General features: G+C 45.7%; 1 protein-coding gene across 1 annotated transcript in view; it reads right to left on the bottom strand.

The window, feature by feature from the left end:
• Nucleotides 1-24,899, bottom strand: part of POLQ (DNA polymerase theta) — an 87,453-nt gene that overhangs the window by 33,061 nt on the left and 29,493 nt on the right. Inside the window, exons 10-18 of the mRNA XM_068165981.1 lie at nucleotides 23,216-23,358; nucleotides 20,909-21,113; nucleotides 18,761-18,903; nucleotides 17,340-17,533; nucleotides 16,693-16,817; nucleotides 13,910-14,153; nucleotides 6,220-9,398; nucleotides 2,459-2,602; nucleotides 1,081-1,277 (exon numbers count right to left, since the gene is read on the bottom strand). Of these exons, the coding sequence (XP_068022082.1) occupies nucleotides 1,081-1,277; nucleotides 2,459-2,602; nucleotides 6,220-9,398; nucleotides 13,910-14,153; nucleotides 16,693-16,817; nucleotides 17,340-17,533; nucleotides 18,761-18,903; nucleotides 20,909-21,113; nucleotides 23,216-23,358 (4,574 nt within the window). The remainder of the gene's footprint in view (nucleotides 1-1,080; nucleotides 1,278-2,458; nucleotides 2,603-6,219; nucleotides 9,399-13,909; nucleotides 14,154-16,692; nucleotides 16,818-17,339; nucleotides 17,534-18,760; nucleotides 18,904-20,908; nucleotides 21,114-23,215; nucleotides 23,359-24,899) is intronic.

Genomic DNA, 24,899 nt, shown 5'->3' with positions numbered 1-24,899 from the left:
CTAGTATTTCATCTGAGTTACAAATGCTACCCTGAGCCTGCTGAAATTATACACAGACATTGTTTTATTTTGAGAAAATAGTGGTAGCAAGGTGGTCTACACACAGCAGGTAAATCTTTTGCTTACCAAGTTGTCTGCTCTCAAAATCTCCCCCTCTACTCAGCTCTGCTGAGACCCCACCTGGAGTACTGCCTCCAGTTCTAGAGCCCCTGTTACAATAGGGATCTGGAGGTGCTGGAAGGTGTCCAGAGAAGGGCCAGGAGGATGAGCAGAGGGCTGGAGCTGCTCTCCTGTGAGGACAGACTGAAGGAGTTGGGGCTGTTTAGTCTGCAGAAGAGAAGGCTCCCAGGTGACCTAATTGTGGCCTTCCAGTATCTGAAGGGGGCTACAGGAAGGCTGGGGAGGGACTGCTCAGGACCTCAGGGAGTGATAGGACTAGGGGGAATGGAATGAAGCTGGAGGTGGGGAGATTCAGGCTGGAGGGGAGGAGGAAGTTCTTCCCCAGGAGAGTGGTGAAGCCCTGGAATGGGTTGTCCAGGAAGGTGGTTGAGGCCCCATCCCTGGAGGTGTTTAAGGCCAGGCTGGTTGAGGCTGTGGCCAGGCTGATCTAGTGTGGGGTGTCCCTGCCCATGGCAGGCAGGTTGGAACTAGAGGATCCTTGTGGTCCCTTCCAACCCTGACTGATACTATATGATATGATATGAATTTGACCACAAAAGCACTTCTGTCATTTTAGTCTCAAGCTTCTTACAGCAACAAAATAAGAAGTTCAGCACTGTCCACTTGAGCAGGGGAGAGATTCAACCTCCTTCTACCCACCCAAGCAATCAGGCATAAAAGATAAATGTGTTAACCTGTAACTGAACCTACTCTGTTTTTCTGGTGGGCACTATGAGCACACATAGCAAAAGAATTCTCCTCTAAATACGTTGCCACTGGAAGAAAATTTCACTAAAGCCCCTGACAGCAGTGCACATTCAAATCCAAATAACGGAAGGAAAGTAACAGATATTCCTGTCCTCCCATTGGTGTGTTTAAACCAGAAGTTTTACCCAAGCTAAATATATTAGTCCTGCAAACCTTTGGGTCCTCAAAACTTCCTTCCAAAGAGATGCCACAAGCCATCACCAGAGTCTTGTAGTGCTGAATGAAGTTATACATGACAAGTGAGCGCTCCTGCTTGGGCTTCTTCTGAAGGTACAGCTGCAGGTGATACAGTCTCTCTGCTACAGACAGGTTCTTGTCCAAAGGTGGCGGTGCCAAGCTCATACTGATTTCTAAGACAGGACATACAAGCAAAAATTCCTCTTTCAACCTCACTGTGTGATAAGAATGGCAAGAGAAAAGTCTTGAACATGGTCACCCAAAGCATAAAGACCTACAGTTGGAGTCTAAACAAACAACAACAAATCCATACTATTATATATTTTATCAAACCAGACATGAGTCCCCAAAGGAACATGTTATGCCTGTCCTACTAAACAAAGGAGAGCCAGGAATCAAACCCTAGCCATGAGCCCACTGTAACGGGTTACACCCATCCTGAAAGCAAGGCAGGGAGGGCTTGTGAGAGCTTTGCCCTCTCTGGAGGGGGTTTTCCCCCTGGGAAACTGAGTTAGTCTGTTCCACTTGCTCTCCCTGTCCAGCAAGCCTATAAAAAAGAAGACACTGCAGCCATTAGCTCTCTTTTGGCTCCTGCCTTGCCTGGACGAGAGGACTGCTGCTGGCTTCCTACTTCTCTGCCACATGGTCAGGCCTGGTCCTCCTCCCTGCTACTTCCACACTTCTTCAAAGGACTCCAAAGGACTGGTTTTTTATACGTACTTTCCCATCCATCCTTGCTCCTTACCCTTGTGAACCCTTCCTGTTATTGTTTTATATATATATATATTTTTGTTTATTGTTCAAAGAAAATTTGTTACCACTCTACTTCCAAGCTGACTCCAAATTATTTCTTGGTAGATTTGCCATTCCCTTTTTTTTTCCCCCTCTCGATCAGGAAAGAAGAGGGGGAGCAGGGGAGGGATTCTCAGCCTTGTCCCCATCTGAGCTCTTAAATCCCAGTTAAGGCTCAAACCACCACACCCACATATGGCATTATGCTCAGCATTCAGGTGTCACATTTGTTCTAGAGAGCAAAAACTGGAAGAGGTGGATAGAGAAAAGCAAGTATGCCAAAGACAGCATGGCAGCCATAACATTTTAGCCATAAGCATGTCCAGCAGTCCAGTGCTTGAGTGAATTACCTGGTCTTATTGTAGAGGAGCATAGATGTAGCCACAGCAATATATCCAAAGGTCTCCAACACTTAAGACTGCTGAATAAAAGGGCTAAGTCACTCAATCACCAAGCTGAGCTGGGTTTGGGACACTCAAAACACTTCCAAAAGTATCTGCTGCAGATACTTTCCTGAAATGCAGTGTTGTTAAGCAACAGCAGAGCCTGTCTGCTCACTTACCAGTCTGGTCTTGTATCTGCTGCAAAGAGATGTAGTAGGCATCTTTTCCACCCCAACATACTGCTAGTCCAACTACTAAGATGTCTTCACAGCCTCGGACAGGAAATCCATCATCTTTAACTTGCATCTCCTGAGGAGAACTTACTAAAGGAATAATTCACTTTGTTACAATTATGAAATGGCATTCCTAAATATAGAAGAGCTTGGATAGTGGAAAAATACAGACATCTGAGCCTGCTTTTCTTACAAGTTAATATACACCACGATTCTTATCTTTAGGGAGAAAAATCCATGTTTCTTTTGAGAAAACAAACAAAACACCACATCAACAACAACAAAAAATCCATGTTTGGAGTAACAAAACTTTCTCTTAACAGCAAGAACCTTATGAGAGGCAGCTGAGAGAACTGGGGTGGTTTAGTCTGGAGAAAATGAAGCTGAGGAGAGACCTCCTCACTCTCTACAGCTACTACAACCACCACCTGGTGGTGGGTGTTGGTCTCTTCTCCCTGTAAAAAGTGATAGGATGAGAGGAAACGGCCTCAAGTTGCACCAGGGGAGGTTTAGGATGGATGTTAGGAAAAATTTCTTTACTGACAGGGTGGGCAAGCATTGGAACAGGCTGCCCAGGGAAGTGGTGGAGTGAACATGAGCCTGCAGTGTGCCCAGGCAGCCAAGAAGACCAATGGCATCCTGGCCTGCATCAAGAACAGTGTGGCCAGCAGGAGCAGGGAGGTCATTCTGCCCCTGTACACTGCACTGGTTGGGCCACACCTTGAGTCCTGTGTCCAGTTCTGGGCCCCTCAGTTTAGGAAGGAGGTTGACTTGCTAGAAGGTGTCCAGAGAAGGGCAACAAAGCTGGGGAGGGGTTTGGAGCACAAACCCTATGAGGAGAGACTGAGGGAGCTGGGGTTGCTTAGCCTGGAGAGGAAGAGACTCAGGGGTGACCTTATTGCTCTCTACAACTACGTGAAGGGTGGTCATAGGCAGGTGGGGGTTGGTCTCTTCTCCCAGGCAACCAGCACCAGAACAAGAGGACACAGTCTCAGGCTGTGCCAGGGGAGGTTTAGGTTGGATGTTAGGAAGAAGTTCTACACAGAGAAAGTGATTTGCCATTGGAATGGGCTGCCTGGGGAGGTGGTCGAGTCACCATCATTGGAGGTGTTCAGGAGGAGACTTGATGGGGTGCTTGGTGCCATGGTTTAGTTGTTTAGGTGGGTTGGATTGGTTGATGGGTTGGACACAATGATCTTGAAGGTCTCTTCCAACCAGGTTTATTATTCTATTCTATTTTATTCTATCATCCCTACATATGTTAAAAAAATGCATAGACATGTCACTTTGGGGGACAGTTTATTTGCCACAGTGTTAACAGCTGGACTTTATGATCACAAAGGTCTTTTCCAACTCTAATTATTCTATGAGCCATACTGTGATAGCTTTAGGCTATGCCTTTAAAATTTAGTTGCAGATTTCGAGGAGAAAAGTAGAAAAATATAAATAAATCACTATTGGATGTAAAAAAGAAAACAGAAGATTGTTCTAAACAAATTCATGGGATGAAAGCCTGGGATAAGAGAAGCTGTATTATAACAACTCTTCACATTTCACTTCCATTCCCATTCCTTTTCTCTTCTCTGATCCTGGCTATTTTGCTTCACCCGGTAGGTAACGCTTCTGGCTGACCTTCAGATTAAGACTAATGCTGCTTTCTCTCTCAAAATCCTCTCTCTCGGTACAGGGGAAGGGGGGGGAAGTTTGGGGGAACACAGTGGAGCAGCTTCCCTGGTCTTTTGGACCAGGGGGGTTTCCTTGTTATTTGTTAATTATAAATACCTGTATAATATTGTAACTCCTGTATATTTTGTGCATATTCATTGCATTCTATTGCAGAGTGTAGTTTCTGCTTGTAAATACAGCTTCATTTGCTTCTAACTGAGTTAGTCTGGTTGAGTTAATGCTGGGGGAAACTTCAACCCACCACACATACTTATAGCATTCCTACAAAACTGTGGCCTTACTTCGGAATCTCTTCAAGAATTGAGATAGAAATGTATTCCCTTCTCCCACTCTAAGAAATACTTCACATTTGTCAGTCAAAAAGAACTGAGAGTGGAAAGTAAAGAATCTAACTCTGCTTAATGGAAGAGTATACAGCTGCAGTAGCAAACCACAGCATCTGAATCATTCTGCAGAAAACAGTGAAGTCATATTTGAACAAATTAGAGACTGAGCTGAATTCCATATGGGAATAGAATAGACCAGACCAGACCAGGTTGGAAGAGACCTTCAAGATCATTGTGTCCAACCCATCATCCAACACCATCTAATCAACTAAACCATGGCACCAAGCACCTCATCCAGTCTCCTCCTGAACACCCCCAATGATGGTGACTCCACCACCTCCCTGGGCAGCACATTCCAATGGCCAATCACTCTCTCGATGAAGAATTTCTTCCTAACATCCAGCCTAAACCTCCCCTGGTGCAGCTTGAGACTGTGTCCTCTTGTTCTGGTGCTGGTTGTAGCCACCTGGCTACAACCTCCCTTCAGGGAGTTGTAGACAGCAATGAGGTCTCCCCTGAGCCTCCTCTTCTCCAGGCTAAGCAACCCCAGCTCGAACCACGTTTACTTTTTGCATGCTCAAAAACATTTAAACTTGGTTCAGAGACGGTCCAGCAAGTAACACTGCCCAGTTGTGACATGGAACATCTGTACAGTCTATTTTTAAATTTAATATAATTTATTTATATTTTTTTAAAAATAAATTGTATCTATTTTTTTTAACTTACAATTTATTGATAATTTTCAATTGTACTAAAACTTGTGATGTGGAAAGATATACACGATAACGGCATTGCATGAGGCTGAGCCACTGTAAATTAGATACACCATGAAATTTTAAGAATATTTAGCTACTCTCCCAAAAAATGAAGCTGCTAACACTAAAGACCTAGCAGTGAAATTGTTGACACCGATCCTCTATCCTCTACTAATACCCAGCTCCTTTGTTTTACTGAGACTGACAATATTCAGTTAATATCAGTGTGCTGGGTTACACCCATCCTGGGGGAGGGCTGCAAGAGCCCTGCTTCCCCAGGGGATGAAAGAAACCTGATCCAGGTGAAGACAGAGAGACTTGATTTCCCCCTCCCAGAAGGAGGGGTCCCCCAGGTCAAAGGTGGCCTGTTCCACTCCCCCTACCTGTCCAGCAAGCCTATAAAAAGGAAGACACTGTGGCCATTTGCTCTCTTGGCTCCTGCCTTGCCTGTTCAAAAGGACCAACAGCCACTGCTGGCCTCCTGGTTCTCCCTGATCTCCCTGCTGCATCCAGGCTTGTCTAAAGGACTGAAATCCACATACACTGAGGGAGATACAAGGCCATTCACATTTGATTTTGTGTATTGTCCTATTCATCAGTATTCCTTACCCTTGTAAACCCTCTGTTACTGATATATATATATATATATATATATATATACACATTTTGATAAATAATGTACTACTTCTACTTCCAAACTGACTCCAGATTATCTTTTGGTAGATTTACCTCCAGTTTCTTTGGGAGGTGGGGGGGAGAAATTCTTGGTTGTTTTTTCTGCTACCATCTGAGCTCTTAAACTCCAGTTACGGCTCAAACTACCACAATCAGCCATTTCCCTTCTTTGTTGCAAACCCTTTCCTTCCCCACTCCTGCTTTAAGCTAAAGATGCCATCCCCCTGCTGCTCACAAAACCAATGTGCTGGAACACAGAACTGACCTGTTTTGAATTTGCCACCAATCGTTGATTTGGGAGACAAAGGGCGCTTTGTTCTTTCGCATGCCACCGAGATGGAGAACCTGGTTTTCTCCTTCCATTCAGCCACGAACGTCTGGAACAGTGCCTTGTCGCTGGCGACATCAATGATAGTGAAACTTTCGGCACTTAAGGGAACGAGTGGAAACACGTCCTGAGACAGCTGCAGTGAAAAGCCTTGGTCTATAGTGGAATCATCTTTTATCTCGTCACTCTCAACTGGGTTTACACTCCTAAGATTGAGCTGGAGCGTTTTTACCTGCTGCTCAGCATTGCCCTCGCTCCTCTGCTGTGGCTGAATCAGCTGCCCTTCGCTCATGCAGGCAACTTGTCTCTTCCTTGAAGATTTCACAGACAGAGAAACAGAACTCTTTGGAAAAAGCTCCTCAGGTGGTGTTGGAGGAATAAGGCCATTATTGCTCTCTGGTGGAGGACAGGATGTTCCATGGCTTCCCTTGAGTGGAAGTGTTATCCAATCAGGTTTCTGAAGACCAGAGTTTTCCGTTGCATTTTCTTTAACTTTGCAAAAGCTTTTAAAACCCTGGAAAGTGCACAAAGGCTCAGGCTGACAACGGTCAGATTCAAAAACTGAATCTGGCTCTTGATTAGCAATAGGAACAACTAATTGTCCTTTCAAACAGGAGCCTGCTGAAACTGCTTCAATGCCTGAGGGACTAGGCCACTTGTCTAACGCATCCTGCAACCCTGGGCTCAGTTCAAAAGAGTGGTCAGTCCACGCCACAGGATTGGTTTTCTTGTCTAAAGCTTGCTGGCTTCTCTGGAGCCTCTCGCCTTGATCTCCTAATAAATCCTTTGGTCTAGAGTAATTGTCACAAATCTCTGGGGGCTTCCTTAATCCTGACTGACCACGACATGTAGAAGGAAGGTCTTCCAGAAAAGACGGAGAGTTTGCATGATCTAAAACTTCAGCTATAAGATCAGAAAATGCTAAAGACACATTATTACTCTGAGCAGGATCCTCATGCTCTTTCTGATTGCCACTGAAGCCAAATTCATTCTGAACAGGCCCTAGGTTCTGCAAAAGACCATCTGGAGGAAGAAAACCTTCTTGCTTCTCCACAGGGTCCTTTCTGTCATCTTCCATTATGTGAACAGCTGAAAGGTCACTGACATTACTGAAGCTATCATCAAACAGCAAGCTATCACTCATATTCAGGCTTGTTTCAGGTACAGGGTGGCATTCTACTTGTACAGTATGTTCCCTACCAGAAAGTGGGGTTGTTTTATTGAAGGCTTTAGACACACTCTCTCCTTTCATTGAATTTTGGGTCTGGTAATCTTGTAGAAAACTGTGTAGCTGGGAGTCAGTCACCGAGAAGTCGCTTTCTTTAAGGCGAAGTGCAGATTCCATTTCATTTGCTACAGGCTGTAAATTAAGGCCTCCAGAATCCAAAACTTTATTACTGTAGTGCTGAGCTGTGTCTTTTGTAACATTATTTGCTGTGACAGGATTGGATAAGCCCAGTTTCCTAACTGTTGGAGCCAGTCCTTCAGCAACAGCGTCATCAGTTCGCAAAGTGCTTAGTTTCTCAGAGACTGCCTGCCGTGGTATTGCTGCCAGTTCTGAACCTTGTATTCCCTGCTGTCCCATGATTCCAGCTGCTCCCTCCTGTTTTATTATCATCTCAGTTTGAGTATCCAACTGGAAGCTGTCTTCAAAGTCTCTAGAGTCAGAAAACAGACCAGAGGAGGGACCGTTCTGAACACCGTCCGTATAACAAACACCTCTGGATTTTACGAGAGAGTCTTTCACAAAATCCTTAGGATGACTGTTGGCTTTCTGCAGCACTCCAGCTTGTAACAATATTCCACTGGGCTTTTCACTACCATTTTTGTAACCCTTCTGAATCTGAACACAGCAGGATTTATCCTCCCCAGGACAAAAACATACAGGCTTCTGTATTCTACTGCTGCCATGAGAGACATGTCCACTTCCAGAGCAGCTAGCAGCCACATTACAGTGATTTGTGCCTAAAGCCACCTGCTGCTTACCAACCATCATCTCAGCACAGCTCACATCTGCTTGAACTTCATTAATTTTAATCTGCTTATCATCAGGATGTTCATTTCTCTGTGTCCTAGCACTACCAGGTGTTACTAGACTTCCTACAATATTATGCGTTTCCACACTGAGGTGTGGAGTATTCTGTCTTCTAACAGGTGCCTGAAAAGATGCTCTCCCCTTAGGCATACCTTCATCAGAACTGGTGGGAGGCTTTGTACAAAACCCTTCCATTTTATCTTTCCTCCCAGGACTGATTTTCCTCATCTGGACAGAATTTGAGATTTTATGAGTTACAGAGCTTGTTTCCATAAATTCTTTATTATTTTGGTCCAGAAAAAAATTCTCAGTGGGGATGGTGGGGTGGAAAGCAGACAGCTTTCCTGTGTCTATGCTAAGCATATTTGAGTCTTCAAGAAGTGATCTCTGTTGTTTCGAAGCAGTATTTTTGTTCCTTGTCTGGTTTAAATGCATGCCCGTGCTTTTGATCAATCTAGAGGCTGAAGACTTTGCTCTCAGTGTTGGTGTTTTAAGCTGTTCAGCAGGGAGCTGTGGAACTGATCTTGTGGAATCTGTCTTGGTTTTGCCCAGAGAAATTCCTTCTACATTTTCATTATCTTTGCACGTATTTGGCCGCTTCCTAGCAGTACACACGATATCGTCACTGCCTTCTGCTGCTTTAACCTGTCTTCTGCCTAGGACTTCACTCTCAAGTCTGGAGTTTTCTGTACTACTGCTTAGTCTCCTTTTATATCCCTTTTTAATATTTGATATGTTTCCAGTCTGAAAACCAAGGCCATTCTGATGTTGAACTCTGCACCCTTTTCTGTTGAACACCCTTGAAGACTCAGAAGAGAGCTCTCCACTTGATCTGTGTAGTCTGTCCTCAAGTTCTGACTCACTGCTCATCATAGAGGATGTATCAGTCTCAAGAAAAGATTCTGGGTTCCACTGCACACCCATCAGTGCCAAATCCTGCTGGAGAAGTCCCCTGGCTTCCTCCACAATGAGGGAAGCTGCTTCTCTTCCAGTTAAGCCTTTCATTCCAGCCATCCAGATGTTGCACACAGTCCGACGCTCCTCTACTGATTCTTCATCTTCATCCACAGCTCTCCGAGCACTATGGGAAAGTTAACAGACAGATGTAAACACTCCTGCAGAAAATAGCAAACACCACAAGAAGCTGCCACTATTCTGCTCTCATTTCATTTCAATTAGCTTCACATCTTTCTAGTTTCACAGAAGCACTATATCCAAATCATAATGAATTTAATAGGAAACAATTATTTTGGTTTTCTATATGTGAACTGATGCAAACAGGACTAGAGACAATTGTCCCCCAATGCTCAGCACTGGTGAAGACCACACCTTCAGTACTGGATTCAGTTTGGGCTACTGCAGTATAACAGAGATATTGAGGTGCTGAGGCAGGTCCAGAGAAGGGCAACAAAACCAGTGAAGGGTCTGGAGAATAAGTCTTATGGGGAGCAGCTGAGGGAGCTGGGGTTGTTCAGTCTGGACAAATAGAAGCTGAGGGGAGACCACCTTGCTCTCTACAACTACCTGAAAGGAGGCTGCAGACAGGTGGGTGCTGGTCTCTTCTCACAACTAGTATGACAAAAGGAAATTACATCAAGTTATGCCAGGGGAGGTTTAGGTTGGACATTAGGGAAAAAAATGTATACCAAAATGGTTATCAAACCCTGGAGCAGGCTGCCCAGGGAAGTGGTTGAATCCCCATCCATCTAGATGTGGGATTTGATGGGTGACCACTAGATGGATAAGGAACTGCCTTGATGGCCACACCCAAAGAGTGGCTGTCAATGGCTCCATGTCCCAGTGGAGGCCAGGGACAAGCAGAGTCCCTCAGGGATCAGCCCTGGGACCAGGCTTGTTCAACATCTTTGTGGGTGACACGGACAGTGGCATTGAGTGCACCCTCAGCAAGTTTGCTGATGACACCAAGCTGTGTGGTGCAGCAGACAGCTGGAGGGAAGGGAGGCCATCCAGAGGGAGCTGGACAGGCTGGAGAGGTGGGCACAGGCCAACCTCATGAAGTTCAATAAGAGCAAGTGCAGGGTCCTGCATCTGGGTCGAGGCAATCCCAGGCACAAATTCAGGCTGGGCAGTGCCTGGCTGGAAAGTAGCCCTGAGGAGAGAGACTTGGGGGTACTGGTGGACAAAAAGCTCAACATGAGCTCTCAATGTGCACTTGCAGCCCACAAGGTCAATCAGATCCTGGGCTGCATCAGGAGAAGTGTGGCCAGCAGGGCAAGGGAGGTGATCCTCCCCCTCTACTCAGCCCTGCTGAGACCCCACCTGGAGTACTGCCTCCAGTTCTGGAGCCCCTATTACAAGAGGGATCTGGAGGTGCTGGAAGGTGTCCAGAGAAGGGCCAGGAGGATGAGCAGAGGGCTGGAGCACCTCTCCTGTGAGGACAGACTGAAGGAGTTGGGGCTGTTCAGTCTGCAGAAGAGAAGGCTCCCAGGTGACCTAATTGTGGCCTTCCAGTATCTGAAGGGGGCCCACAGGAAGGCTGGGGAAGGACTTCTCAGGCTCTCAGGCAGTGATAGAACTAGGGGGAATGGAATGAAGCTGGAGGTGGGGAGATTCAGGCTAGATGTGAGGAGGAGGTTCTTCACCATGAGAGTGGTGAAGCCCTGGAATGGGTTGTCCAGGGAGGTGGTTGAGGCCCCGTCCCTGGGGGTGTTTAAGCCCAGGCTGGCTGAGGCTGTGGCCAGGCTGATCTAGTGTGGGGTGTCCCTGCCCATGGCAGGGGGGTTGGAACCAGATGATCCTTGTGGTCCCTTCCAACCCTGAATGAAACTATGAAACTAGATATGGTGCTCAAAGATATGGTGTAGTATTGGCTGTGCTAGATTTAAATAATGGTTGGATTTAATGATCTGACAGGTCTTTTCCAACCATAGTAATTCTGTGAAAGATATTAGCTGCATACCCAAGAAGCATTCCCAGATTTCTGCGTTCAAACATGTAGAATCAGAATGGTTTGGGTTAAGATGAACCTCCAAAGGTCATCTAGTCCAACCCCACTGCAGTGAGCAGAGACATCTTCCACTAGATCAGGTTGCTCAGAGCCTTGTCAGCATCTCAATACTTTTCCCAGGATACCTGTCCCTGCTTTCACTGCTTTTACAGCTCCTTCTTGCCTTTTACTTTGACCAGCAGGTCTCATCTTAGCCATGCTGTTCTCTTCCCTTCCTTGCTAGATTTCTTATGCCTGGGAATCAAGATCTTTTGTGTTCTATGGAACATGTCCTTAAACATCTTCCAGCTCAGTTCTGCTCCCCTATCCCCAAAGACCATTTCCCATGGTGTTCTATTGACTGAAGAGCTGGAAGTTTGCTTTTCTGAAATTCAGGGTCCTGGCTATGCTCCTTGACCGATTCATGTTCCTTAGTACTCTGAATGCCCCCACTGCATGATGCAGCCCCGCTGCCTCCAGTCTTGTCATCCCTGGTGACAAATCAATCCAGTATTGTATGGGTTGAGCTGCTGATATTCAATACCATATTGCTGTCATGCCAGCTTCAAAATGAAAGCTTGAAGTTCAGATTGTAGCATGAGAGGCTTCCTGTTCCAGTTGCTGCTTTCAGTCCTGGATGTGGTGTGCTGGTCTTTTCCACTGGGTTGGCATAAGATGGGGAACAAAGAGTAGGGCACTGGCTTCTGCTGCTTCTGTTTCTATATTTGTTGCATTTTTTCTGCAAACAGGCTAAGGTAATTGCACTTTGGATTATCTCATTTTTCTCATTCAAGCTCTTTATCTCAACCTGGAGGGTTTTTTGCATCACTTTCCCTCCCATCTACGTGGAGCAAGATGGGTTGGGAAAGCAGAATGTTAACCCCTTACACATCCCCTTGCGTAGCACGGTCTATTTCTTGTCTCAAGTTATTGTCAAGGCACCCCAGGACCCTCCTGGATTGCTTACAGATCACTGTGTTATTTTTCCAGAAAATGTCAGGGTGATTGAATTCCCCCAGCAGAACAACAGCCTGAGAGCACGATGCCTCCTGTAGCTGGAGTAGGCTCAATCATAGGCTCCTCGTGATCAGGAGGCCTGTAGCAGACTGCAACCACAAGGTTTCCTTTGTTGCCTTGATCTCTAATTCCTACCCATAAGCTTTTGACTTGCTTTAGGGACATCTCTTCACATTCAGTCCACTTCTTAACATGGAGGGCAATGCTTCTGCCCCTCCTGTACCTTCTGAACAGCTTGTATCCATCGATAGCCAAACTCCAGTCATAGGATTTGTCCCACCACCTATGACTATAACCCTTCTTTTTCCTCTTGTGGATCACATTGTGATAGGGGTGGTGGGCTTTTCTGAGTGTGGACATACCTCTGGTGTAGGTTGCCTACCTTTCATGTCTGCATTTGGCCGGTCTTTCCCAACCAGAGCCTCATACCTGGTTTTCAGTGGCATCCGGCAGGGGTGAAGTGGGTAAGGAAGGAGGTCATCTGCTGCCTTGACCATGAACTAGCCTCCATTTGATCCCACTCATCCAGGTCAACTGCCTCTGGTCTGACAATGGCAGGATACAGAGGCCCTCTGATCCAGAGTACTATCAGACAGGTGCCCCCATTTCTGTTTCAGGAAGAGTAGAGCCTGGCTTCACCAGTCTATCTCCTGTTTGGCCTCCCTGATATTCCTCATGCTTTAGACCTCCTCACACAGCTCTGCCACGAGGCTGAGCAGATCATCCACCTGTTCACAGCAGATGCAGCAGTTCTCATAACTGCCACTTCTTAACTCTGGCACTCCTTGCAGCCTGTGACCTGCACAGATGCATGTTTGTGTGGGACCTCTGTCTGGATCACCACATTTCTTTCCACAACAGCTTTCACCTGGGTAGCAACCATGGCTGATTCTGCCTGTCCATCTTCTGTACAAACTGCCGCGGTGTGCCCAGACGACTCACCACATGCCTCAGCTTGGCCTTGCTCAGTACACAGGGATCTTTGATCCCTGCACTCCTAGCACATTTAAATAGCCCACTGCAGCTCTGCCCACACCTCACCCGCCTCTTGTGAGATCAGCTGGCTCGGTGAGGGCAGTTGCTCCTCTCACCACGTGTAACCCAGCTTTGGGAGTACTTCAGACGAGTCCAAACTCCCTACTAGGGCAAGAGCCTGGTCTGAATCAATCCTCTTACATGCACTCTTTTCCAAAGAAAGGACTCTGTATGAGCATGAACCAGACAGGTGTCATGCCACAATCCAACAGGTACTTGATCAAGGAAGCTTGTCATTGCACTCACAGGAAAATCACAAGAGAGCCTCAAATGATAATATATCATCAACTCATCTGATCATGTGGCAAAGCTGCCTTTAAAAAGCAGCTAAAAGTCTCCAGAAAGCATCTTCAATTTACCCAGGACTAAATGGTGCATTAGACAGATTTATGCTGCAAACAAAACACGCTTCTAATTGATTTCAAAATAACCACAGAATGACTGCGATCACTCACGGAGACACACGCGTTACTTCTAACTCACGGTTGGCACCAAGTCCAAAAGGTTGCCATATCTTATTAGAGGTTTCACCCTCTAATCCTTCAGCTTACAAACACTCCTTTACTTGACTCCTGGACTTTGTGATTTCTCACCTTTTGAATGGTACCGAGTTCTTCAGGGCAGTTGCCACATCATCAGGGCTGGCTTTGGCGAGGTCAGCCACAGTGAGGAAGCCAGCGTTGTAAAGCGTCCTGGCACGCTGGGCATTCAGCAGAGACACGCGCACCAGGTCACAGAGCTCTCTCTGAACCCCAAAAGTGAGGCGGCTCTGGAACTGAGAGAGCAACAGTTCCATGTTGTGCCAGCCCAGTCGATTACAGAAAACAGTTACCATTCCTGGAACACAGAAGTTACATCAACGTATTAACTCCAACTCCAGTCCTACTAAGCTGGATCCATTTTTTCCCACCCTCATTCACATCAGCATTCACTTTACATTTCTCACCTTTCCATTACTTACAGAAACTAACTCATGTTTGTTATAACTGTGTCTAGGAGCTGATCTTGCAGAACTCAATCTAGAATTAACAACTCTATCAGTGAAGCAGAAATTCTGAGTTACACTACTTTTTCACAGATGCTAATCTTCAGTATGAAGCACGTGCAAATCCTGCAACAGGAGCTCTGTGAAGTAAACACACCGAAGAAAGGCAGGCAAAATAAGCAGTAGCTGAGGCACTCAGAAAAGCCACAGATCTTTGAGGAAAGCTGCAGGAAGCAGAACTGGGCCTGCAGAAATTTAGAATAGAATAGAATAGGAATAGAATAGGAGTAGAATAAGAATAGAATAAGAATGGGAATGGAATGGGAATGGAATGGGAATAAGAATAAAATAGAATAGAATAGAATAAGAAGAAGGAATAAAAATAGAATAGAGATAGAAGAGGAATAAGAAGAGGAATAAGAAGAGGAATAAGAAGAGGAATAAGAAGAGGAATAAGAAGAGGAATAAGAAGAGGAATAAGAAGAGGAATAAGAAGAGGAATAAGAAGAGGAATAAGAAGAGGAATAAGAAGAGGAATAAGAAGAGGAATAAGAAGAGGAATAAGAAGAGGAATAAGAAGAGGAATAAGAAGAGGAATAAGAAGAGGAATAAGAAGAGGAATAAGAAGAGGAATAAGAAGAGGAATAAGAAGAGGAATAAGAAGAGGAATAAGAAGAGGAATAAGAAGAGGAATAAGAAGAGGAATAAGAAGAGGAATAAGAAGAGGAATAAGAAGAGGAATAAGAAGAGGAATAAGAAGAGGAATAAGAAGAGGAATAAGAAGAGGAATAAGAAGAGGAATAAGAAGAGGAATAAGAAGAGGAATAAGAAGAGGAATAAGAAGAGGAATAGAATAAGAATAGAGTTAACCAAGTTGGAAAAGACCTTTGAGATCATCGAGTCCAACCTATCACCCAACACCATCTAATAGACTAAACCATGGCACCAAGCGCCCCAAGAGCATCAGAGGAAGTAGCAAAGCCCATGATAAAGGTTACAACTGCGACCCCATGGGGGTGGGGGGTGGGAGGGAAAGCAGGCAAAAGACAGTTTCTTACAGATAGCATCTACAGAGTATGAAAATAACAAAGTCACAGCACGCCTCACTATTTTTACAGCGATTACAGAATACAACTTCTATCATCTCCCTTAACTACCTGTCGTGCCAACCGCTCATCTTACTCCCCAAACGGCTGCCATTAAAACTACGAGCACCGGGAATAGAGAATTATGAAACTGCTACAATAAAAAGTTATTTATACCACCAGAATTAATTTAAACCACTCTGCACCAGTTGGCATGACCTTTTCATTTTTGGGCTTTGACTCATGCTGCAACCCACACAGAGGGTTTCGCAAGTGGAGCTAAAACTGCCTTGAAAATTGAAGGAACGCTTGCGGAGTAACGAAGGATTTAGTCAACAGAAAACAAAAATATCTTGGTCACATGGGGAGCTGTTGCTTCTACTCCTACACACCCCCCTTCAAGAAGTTAAGTTAAAGGTGACAGCTATCTGACCTCTTGTCATCTGGTGATAAATGATCCAGAAACCGCTTGCTTGGTTTTGAACGCTAAAAACTTCTTGCTGGCCACTTAGCTTTGCAACTAGGAGAAAGCCATGCTAAGTCTTAGAGACTCCAAACTCTACCCGTGCTGACAGGCACTCTTTCCTGACAGAGTAAAGCTTCAAGATGGAATTATCCTTGTTTCCATCCTTACCATTGAACAAGTTATAGTCCTGCACATACACAGATGATTTCCACAGACCTCAGTGTGCTACGGCACAGCTGGATTCCACTCAGCTAACCCTCTTCCCCACAGCACACACTATGGTTCCATCTCAAAGCAGGGGCAACCACATATTAGTATCATAGTATCATTCAGGGTTGGAAGGGACCACAAGGATCATCCAGTTCCAACCCCCCTGCCATGGGCAGGGACACCCCACACTAGATCAGCCTGGCCATAGCCTCATCCAGCCTGGGCTTAAACACCTCCAGGGACGGGGCCTCAACCACCTCCCTGGACAACCCATTCCAGGGCTTCACCACTCTCATGGGGAAGAACTTCCTCCTCACCTCCAGCCTCAATCTCCCCACCTCCAGCTTCATTCCATTCCCCCTAGTCCTATCACTACCTGAGATCCTGAGAAGTCTTTCCCCAGCCTTCCTGTAGCCCTCTACAGATACTGGAAGGCCACAATTAGGTCACCTCAGAGCCTTCTCTTCTGCAGACTGAACAGCCCCAACTCCTTCAGTCTGTAGAGCTGGACATGGTTTTATAAGACTGATTGTTGTTAGTACCACAATGTGGCTATCTTGTTCCCATATCTGAAAGGAAAGAAAACAGACTAGTCTGAGACTCCTGGGACATTTTGCCCAGGGAACTCACCTGCATAGGTGGCAGCAGATTGCTGCAAGGATTGAAGCTGGCCACGACTACAGCCATATTTCTTGGTCATGTCCTTCAAGGGAACCTCACTGATTAAATCCAGAAGGGCAAGACTTGTAAAAAACCTGTAGAAGAAGTACATATGGAAATAAAATCATCATCCAGGGCACATTAGTCTATGGGTCAAAATGCACTGATAGGATAGGACAGAATGGTACTATAGCACAGCACACAAAAGAAATAGAGAACAGACTAGAATAGACTAGACTAGAATTAACCATGTTGGAAAAGACCTCTGAGATCATCAAGTCCAGCCTATCATCCAACACTATCTAATCAACTAAACCATGGCACCAAGCACCCCATACACTCATCCAGTCTCTTCCTAAACACCTCCAGTGATGGTGACTCCACCACCTCCCTGGGCAGCACATTCCAATGGCCAATCTCTCTTTCTGTGAAGAACTTCTTCCTAACATCCAGCCTAAACCGCCCTGTAGCTTGTTCTCAGAGCAGACCAGGTCTGGGTTCTCTGAGCTATCAGCTTACTCAGAACGAGAGCCAGTTCCCAAAAAGGGACACAGAGCCTGTCCACTCCACATGTTGTAGCCTCTAATATTTGTACATTCACCACCATTTGTGACTACCTTTTGTGGATGGCCATTTGTCTGTGCTGTTTCTCAGTTTTAGCTTTGATTTCACCCTTTACAGAGCGCGCCAGAAAGCCTTCTTCGATCCCCACCAACTCGGCCACACGTTTCATTGAGGCAGGCAGCTTCTCCCACAAGCAGAAGAACTGGTACCAATCAATTGTGGTCCACTCCTCATACACTGGGGTGACCTACAGAGAACAAGACAATGCAAAAAATTATTTCAGAGCAACACAACAGAGCTTGGGGTAAACAAAAATACAGCCTAGGGACTGTGGTTAGAGCATCCTACACACTGCTGAGAGGCATTGAGTCATAACCACATACCCCTGAAGGAAGTAAAACCTCTTCCAACTTAGTTTTTTCACTATTTGTACTGATGAGATGTGACTCATATGGGTACTCTAATGACTAAACTATTTGGAATCTCTGTCAGGCTGCTCCCTGAATCCAGGCCACAAGTTTTTGAAGCTGGATCTTTATTCTCTGCATACAAAACTAAATTGCATTATCTTCTTTAAGTAGAATAGAATAAGCCAGGTTGGAAGAGACCTTCAAGATCATCATGTCCAAGCTACCATCCAACACCACCTAATCAACTAAACCATGCAACCAAGCACCCTATCAAGTCTCCTCCTGACCACCTCCAGGGATGGTGACTCCACCACCTCCCTGGGCAGCACATTCCAATGACGAATGACTCTCTCTGTGAAGAACTTTCCCCTCACCTCCAGCCTAAACCTCCCCTGGTGCAGCTTGAGACTGTGTCCTCTTGTTCTGGTGTTGGTTGCTTGGGAGAAGAGACCAACCTCTGCCTGTCTACAATCTCCCTTCAGGTAGTTGTAGGGAGCAATAAGGTCACTCCTGAGTCTCCTCTTCTCCAGGCTAAACAAGCCCAGCTCCCTCTGTCTCTCTCCTCATAGGGTTTGTGTTCCAAATCCCTCACCAGCTTTGTTGCCCTTTGTTGCCCTTCTCTGGACACACTCCAGCAAGTAAACTTAGAGATATCCATCAACCTCAAATCACCAGCAACCATGCTAACCACTGCCAAAGCATCTGATAAAGCAGGAGGGAACACAGATTTTGGCAGAACTCATTGAACCTTTCAGGTACCTGAGTACAAGAAATCACAGCTTCTATTAACACTAACACAAAAAGCTATCCAGAGCACTCACACACTTTTAGACAGAAACCCAATTCTGTTATCATCCAGTCAGTACAGAGTCAGTTTCATTATGAGGAGAAACAGACTAGCTATGGAGAATAATTTGACTCAGAAACTTCTTTATGGAGGATGAGCTAAGCAAAACACAAAAACTCCCTGCAGTCAGGGAGCTCTCAAGAACTCAGCTTTGTGTTTTCTCTCCATTCTTTAGTTTGGGCAGGACAAAAAACAAAATGTAGAAGGAGAAACCTACCAAATAGACAATATGAAGATCATTCTCCAGAACAAAGCTTTTCATAGCTCGCTGCAGGTCAGCAAAGATTTCCATGGCTTCAGTTGGCGAAAGAGAAGACGAAAGAGTAGCTGAGCCAAGATGTGTTGGATGATAAACCTTTGCTGTTGAAGAAAAAGAAACCAACAACCTCAAAACGACACATAAGGAATCATTTCAGTGCCAAGTTTATATCTCATTTTCAGGTTCCAATATATTTTCTCCAGTCTACTACATTATCCCAACTGCTTCTACAAGAAGAAATTAGCATATTTCTCAATTCTGCGGACAAGAAAATGGGAAGAATGGGATGGAATGGACCAGATTGGAAAAGACCTTCAAGATTAAGTCCAACCTATCATCCAACACCATCTAATCAACTAAACCATGGCACCAAGCACCCCATCCAGTCTCTTCCTAAACACCTCCAATGATGGTGACTCCACCACTTCCCTGGGCAGCACATTCCAGTGGCCAATCTCTCTTTCTGGGAATAATTTCTTCCTAGCATCCAGCCTAAACCTCCCCTGGCACAGCTTGAGACTGTGTCCTCTTGTTCTGGTGCTGCCCTTCAGGGAGTTGTAGATAGCAATGAGGTCTCCCCTGAGCCTCCTCTTCTCCAGGCTAAGCAACCCCAGCTCCCTCAGCCTCTCCTCACAGGGCTGTGCTCCAAACCCCTCCCCAGCTTTCTTGCCCTTCTCTGGACACCTTCCAGCAACTCAACATCTTTCCTAAACTGAGGGGCCCAGAACTGGACACAGGACTCAAGGTGTGGCCTAACCTGTGCTGAGTCCAGGGGCAGAATGACTTTCCTGCTCCTGCTGGCCACACTGTTCCTGATACAGGCCAGGATGCCATTGGCCTCCTTGACCACCTGGGCACACTGCTGACTCATGTTCAGCCTACTATCAACCAGTACCTCCAGGTCCTTCTCTGCCAGGCTGCTCTCCAAAAGGTCTAGACCTCACTAAGTCTAAATTAGCCCTTTCCAGAGGCCATATCACAAGCACAGATCCCTCTAACTACTCAGACTAACAGGGAGAGCCAGAAGAGTGGGATCTCCTCTGCCACACTGCCTGGGAGTTAGCATTTTTAGTATTTCTTTCTTAGGAGCACCAAATATTGCCTATCATCCTTGCTTAAAAAAAGAGATACACATTAATGTGTAATGAAGATTCTTACTATTACTGTAAGAGTCTCTTAGTTATTTTAAGAAAATAGCCCAAAATCTGGAATAAGTGCTACCATGTAAACCAAACAGTTCTAGAAGAGAATTGCACTCTTAGAATATCTTGGTTCTGCTTCAAAAAGACAAAACACACTGTCTACAGTTAACATGCACAAATCCTGCAGCAAAAGTATGTCTGGTTTAAAGGTATCTTGAAATCTGTAGACTAGGAAACATCAGTGTTAGAGGTGATGTGCAGAGGCCTTCCAAGAATACATGCAAGCAAAAAATGTCAAAGAAGGAACAAAGACACCTTCTAGAAAGCTAAAAATCACCTTGACACACACAATTCTTTAAAATCAAAATCACTGAACTTTATAAAGTTACACCAAATATCTATCCAGTAGCAGAATTACTCCTTCAAAACTGTGTCCAGTTCTGGGCCCCTCAGTCTAAGAAGGACATTGAGACACTTGAAGGTGTCCAGAGAAGGGCAACAAGGCTGGGGAGAGGCCTTGAGCACAGCCCTGTGAGGAGAGGCTGAGGGAGCTGGGATTGTTTAGCCTGGAGAAGAGGAGGCTCAGGGGTGACCTCATTGCCCTCTACAACTACCTCATAAGGTGATTGTAGCCAGGAGGGGATTGGTCTCTTCTCTCAAGCAACCAGCACCAGAACAAGAGGACACAGTCTCAAGCTGCACCAGGGGAAGTTTAGGCTCGAGGTGAGGAGAAAGTTCTTCACTGAAAGAGTCATTCTTCATTGGAGTGTGCTGCCCAGGGAGGTGGTGGAGTCATCGACCCTGGAGGTGTTCAAGAGGGGATTGGATGTGGCACTTGGTGCCATGGTTTAGTCATGAGGTCTGTGGTGACAGGTTGGACTCAATGATCTTTGAGGTCTCTTCCAACCTTAGTGATACTGTGAAAACCACCATCTGCAGTCACAGGGAAGAACACCAATGTTACCTTTCACATCACCGCCAGAGTCCAGAACCTGAATGAATTCGTTTTCCAGCAACCATGCCACACAAGCCTCAATAGATCCAGTCTGTGCCTTGTCTTGTGCTTTCTCATGACCTATTTTGCCTTCTTTTAAGCTGGATGCAAGAAGAGTACACGAAGCATAGGTTTGCACATCATCTGGAGTGTTGGCCACTCCTCCCACGATGATCTGTTGAGGAAAACCATTTGTTCATATTGGCTGAAAATAGCAGTAGGATAAAACATCCTATCAGAGAATCAAAGATACTGATCCATCAATTATCTAAAATTTTGAAAGAACCAGTACAAGAGGGGAACATTAGGCCACACCTTGAATACTGTGTCCAGTTCTGGGCCCCTCAGTTTAAGAAGGACATTGAGACTCTTGAACGTGTCCAGAGAAGGGCAATGAGGCTGGGGAGAGGCTTTGAGCACAGCCCTGTGAGGAGAGGCTGAGGGGGCTGGGGTTGCTTAGCCTGGAGAAGAGGAGGCTCAAGGGAGACCTTATTGCTCTCTACAACTACCTGAAGGGAGGTTGTAGACAGGTGGAGGTTGGTGTCTTCTCCCAGGCAACCAGCACCAGAACAAGAGGACAAGAGGGTTCAAAAATGGACTGGATGTGGCACTTGGTGCCATGGTTTAGTAGTCATAAGGTGCTGGGTGACAGGTTGGACTTCATGATCTCTGAGGTCTTTTCCAACTTTATTGATTCTATTATTCTAAACTGGGCACCTGATCTGTTTATTCACCAATTTCTGTAATTTCTATGCAAAAGAATATTCTGTGCAGTAAGTTGAGGGGGCTAATAATGGACCCTATGAGGTTGTACAAATGTCATGAGCCAATTCTACCTACAAAGCCTCTGGGAATAGTAAGTTACAAACATCTCCCAGTCAAGACTGTCAGGTCACATACAAAGTTTAGTGACACTCATTTTTGCCTGCAGTCTGAGTGTATCTAAATGCAAAAGCAAAGATTAGTATCCCTTGTTTGAGTGCACTCACATCCTGATTGGCAGCAAGCAGAGACTGAAACACACCAAACAAAATGCTGAACCCTGAAGCAAGCTGGCAAACCCAAATAACAATGATAGAAATGTAGAATTGTTTTGGTTGGAAAAGTCACAGTATCACCAAGGTTGGAAGAGACCTCAAAGATCATCAAGTTCAACCTGTCACCACAGACCTCATGACTCAACCATGACTAAATATCCAATCCCCTCTTAAACACCTCCAAGGATGGTGACTCCACCACTTCCCTGGGCACCACATTCCAATGACAAATGACTCTCTCAGTGAAGAACTTTCTCCTCACCTCCAGCCTAAACTTCCCCTGGCACAGCTTGAGACTCTGTCCCCTTGTTCTGGTGCTGGTTGCTTGAGAGAAGAGACCAACCCCCTCCTGGCTACAACCACCTTTCAGGTAGTTGTAGAGGGCAATAAGGTCTCCCCTGAGCCTCCTCTTCTCCAGGCTAAGCAACCCCAGCTCCCTCAGCCTCTCCTCACAGGGCTGTGCTCAAGGCCTCTCCCCAGCCTGGTTGCCCTTCTCTGGACACGTTCAAGTGTCTCAATGTCCTTCTTAAACTGTGGGGCCCGGAGCTGGACACAGTACTGAAGGTATGGCCTAACCAATGCAGTGTACAGGGCCACAATGGCTTCCCTGCTCCTGCTGGCCACAGCCACGAGCTGACAGCTTAGCCAGCAGTTTGCTGTGGGGGACGGTGTCAAAGGCCTTGCTGAAGTCTGGGTAGACCACATCCCCAGGCCTCTCCACATCCACCAGGCTGTCACCTGATCATAGAAGGAGATCAGGTTGGAGAGGCAGGACCTGCCCTTCCTAAATCCATGCTGGCTGGACCTGAGCCCTTGGCCATCCTTCAGGTGTGCAGTTATTGCCACCAGGATAATCTGCTCCATCACTTTTTATTGAGTCCAATCATTATCTGACTGCCAAGCCTGGTGCTAAATCATGTCCCTCAGCACCACATCTCTGTGTCCTTTAAAACACTTCCAGGGATGGTGAATCAACCACCCCCTGGGGACCCTATTACAGTGTTTGAGAACCCTGTTTTCTTCTGAGGATGCTTGGGTTGGCAAGAGAGGAAGCAGAAGAAAAAGAAATGCACAGAAAACATCTGGTAGTATCATAGTATCATTCAAGGTTGGAAGGGACCACAAGGATCATCTAGTTCCAACCCCCCTGCCATGGGCAGATACTGGTGTCACCAAAAGTGCCATCCTACAATTACAAGAGGGCAAACACAATTCTAATCCCTCCCCACGTGTCCTGTACCTCAAGTATTGCTCTTTTCATGCTAGAGGCAACACCTTCCCCTTCTCTTCTGAGCAAGCAACTGCAAACAGGCTTGAGAGATCCCTGAAGTAGAGCAGTCCCTTTTGATCTTTCTGAGGGCTTGCAAAGTAAAATGCTTTCACCTACAGGGGAAAAAAAAAAAAGCAACAAAACCAACATAAAACAAAAACAAACAAACAATGATGACCTCAGTATTGCACCTTAGCACAGTAAGAGCTACATCCAGTTCATCAAGGACATGTTATTGGAATGGAAACCTGTAGGCATTTGTTAAAAAGCTGAAGTAGGAAAAATAAAGAGAGGGAAAAACCTTTGCAACCTTGAGCAGAATATACTCATTGCTATGTAAGAACCCAACAGATGCATCATATGGAAGAACTTAAAGCAGAGGTAACTGCAAAGTTGCATTAGGCTGGTCAGGGTCTTGCCAAATCAGCTAAGGAACTTCCATAGCCTCTCTGTGCATCTGCTTTGCTGTTGAACCACTCCAATTTCTTGTTCTGGAACATTCTGGAACAATAACATACAGTGGCAGCAATTTCTCTCCTGCACTATGTTATTGAACTGAACAGAATCTCAAAAGCAAGAAGAAAACACACAAGCTGCACAGCACTCTGACAGTTTGTGTTGTCAACCAGCTTCCACTTCCAAAATGAATTAACACAGGCACCAAAGTAAATAACATTTTAAGTTATTTAAGCAACAAGTTATTCTCTGGACTTTCCTATATGCATAAATGCATCACACACACAAAACCTGACCTATCCTGGATGGGTTTCACAGGAAGTATCTGCAAACACACCCTCTATCAGACATCAAGTTAATCCCTAACTAGTGAAATTCTGTGGGAGACAAGAAAAAGGTCCCAGAGCCATGAAACAAACCTAAGAGCAGTAGGCTAATCCATTGACCAATAAAGTAATAGTACAGGCAAGCAATGGAACATGTAGTGGTCACATGAAAGAAATATATTTCAACAAAGTCATTGTGAAGCAGCTTGGGCCCCAGGAGACCTAGCCAGCTGGCAGTGGATATCTTGATGAGATCCTTGGAATGCTTTGATAATTAGTAAATCTAGAAATAATGAAAACATAACTGCACTTACATTATTAATTAATGAACAGAGGAAGAACCACAACTGCAGTTTAGGTGAGTAACCAAATGAAGATGGAATGGAATGGAATGGAATGGAATGGAATGGAATGGAATGGAATGGAATGGAATGGAATGGAATGGACCAGACCGGAAAAGACCTGCAATACCATCAAGTCCAACCTATCACCCAACACCACCTAATCAACTAAACCATGGCAACAAGTGCCTCCTTCAGGCTCTTCCTAAACACCTCCAGGGATGGTGACTCCACCACCTCCCTGGGCAGCACATTCCAATGGCCAATCTCTCTTTCTGGGAAGAACTTCTTCCCAACATCCAGCCTAAACCTCCCCTGGCATAGCCCGAGACTGTGTCCTCTTGTTCTGGTGCTGGTTGCCTGGGAGAAGAGACCAACCCCCACCTGGCTACAGCCTCCCTTCAGGTAGTTGTAGACAACAATAAGGTCTCCCCTGAGCCTCCTCTTCTCCACACTAAGCAACCCCAGCTCCCTCAGCTTCTTCTCATAGGGCTGTGCTCCAAACCCCAAGAGGAGGCTCAGGGGAGACCT

This window comes from Melanerpes formicivorus, unplaced genomic scaffold, assembly GCF_026170545.1.
Source record: "Melanerpes formicivorus ecotype bairdi unplaced genomic scaffold, bMelFor1.0.p_v2 SCAF_95, whole genome shotgun sequence".
Lineage (NCBI taxonomy): Eukaryota > Metazoa > Chordata > Aves > Piciformes > Picidae > Melanerpes > Melanerpes formicivorus.
This window is presented reverse-complemented; position numbering and strand designations above follow the sequence as displayed.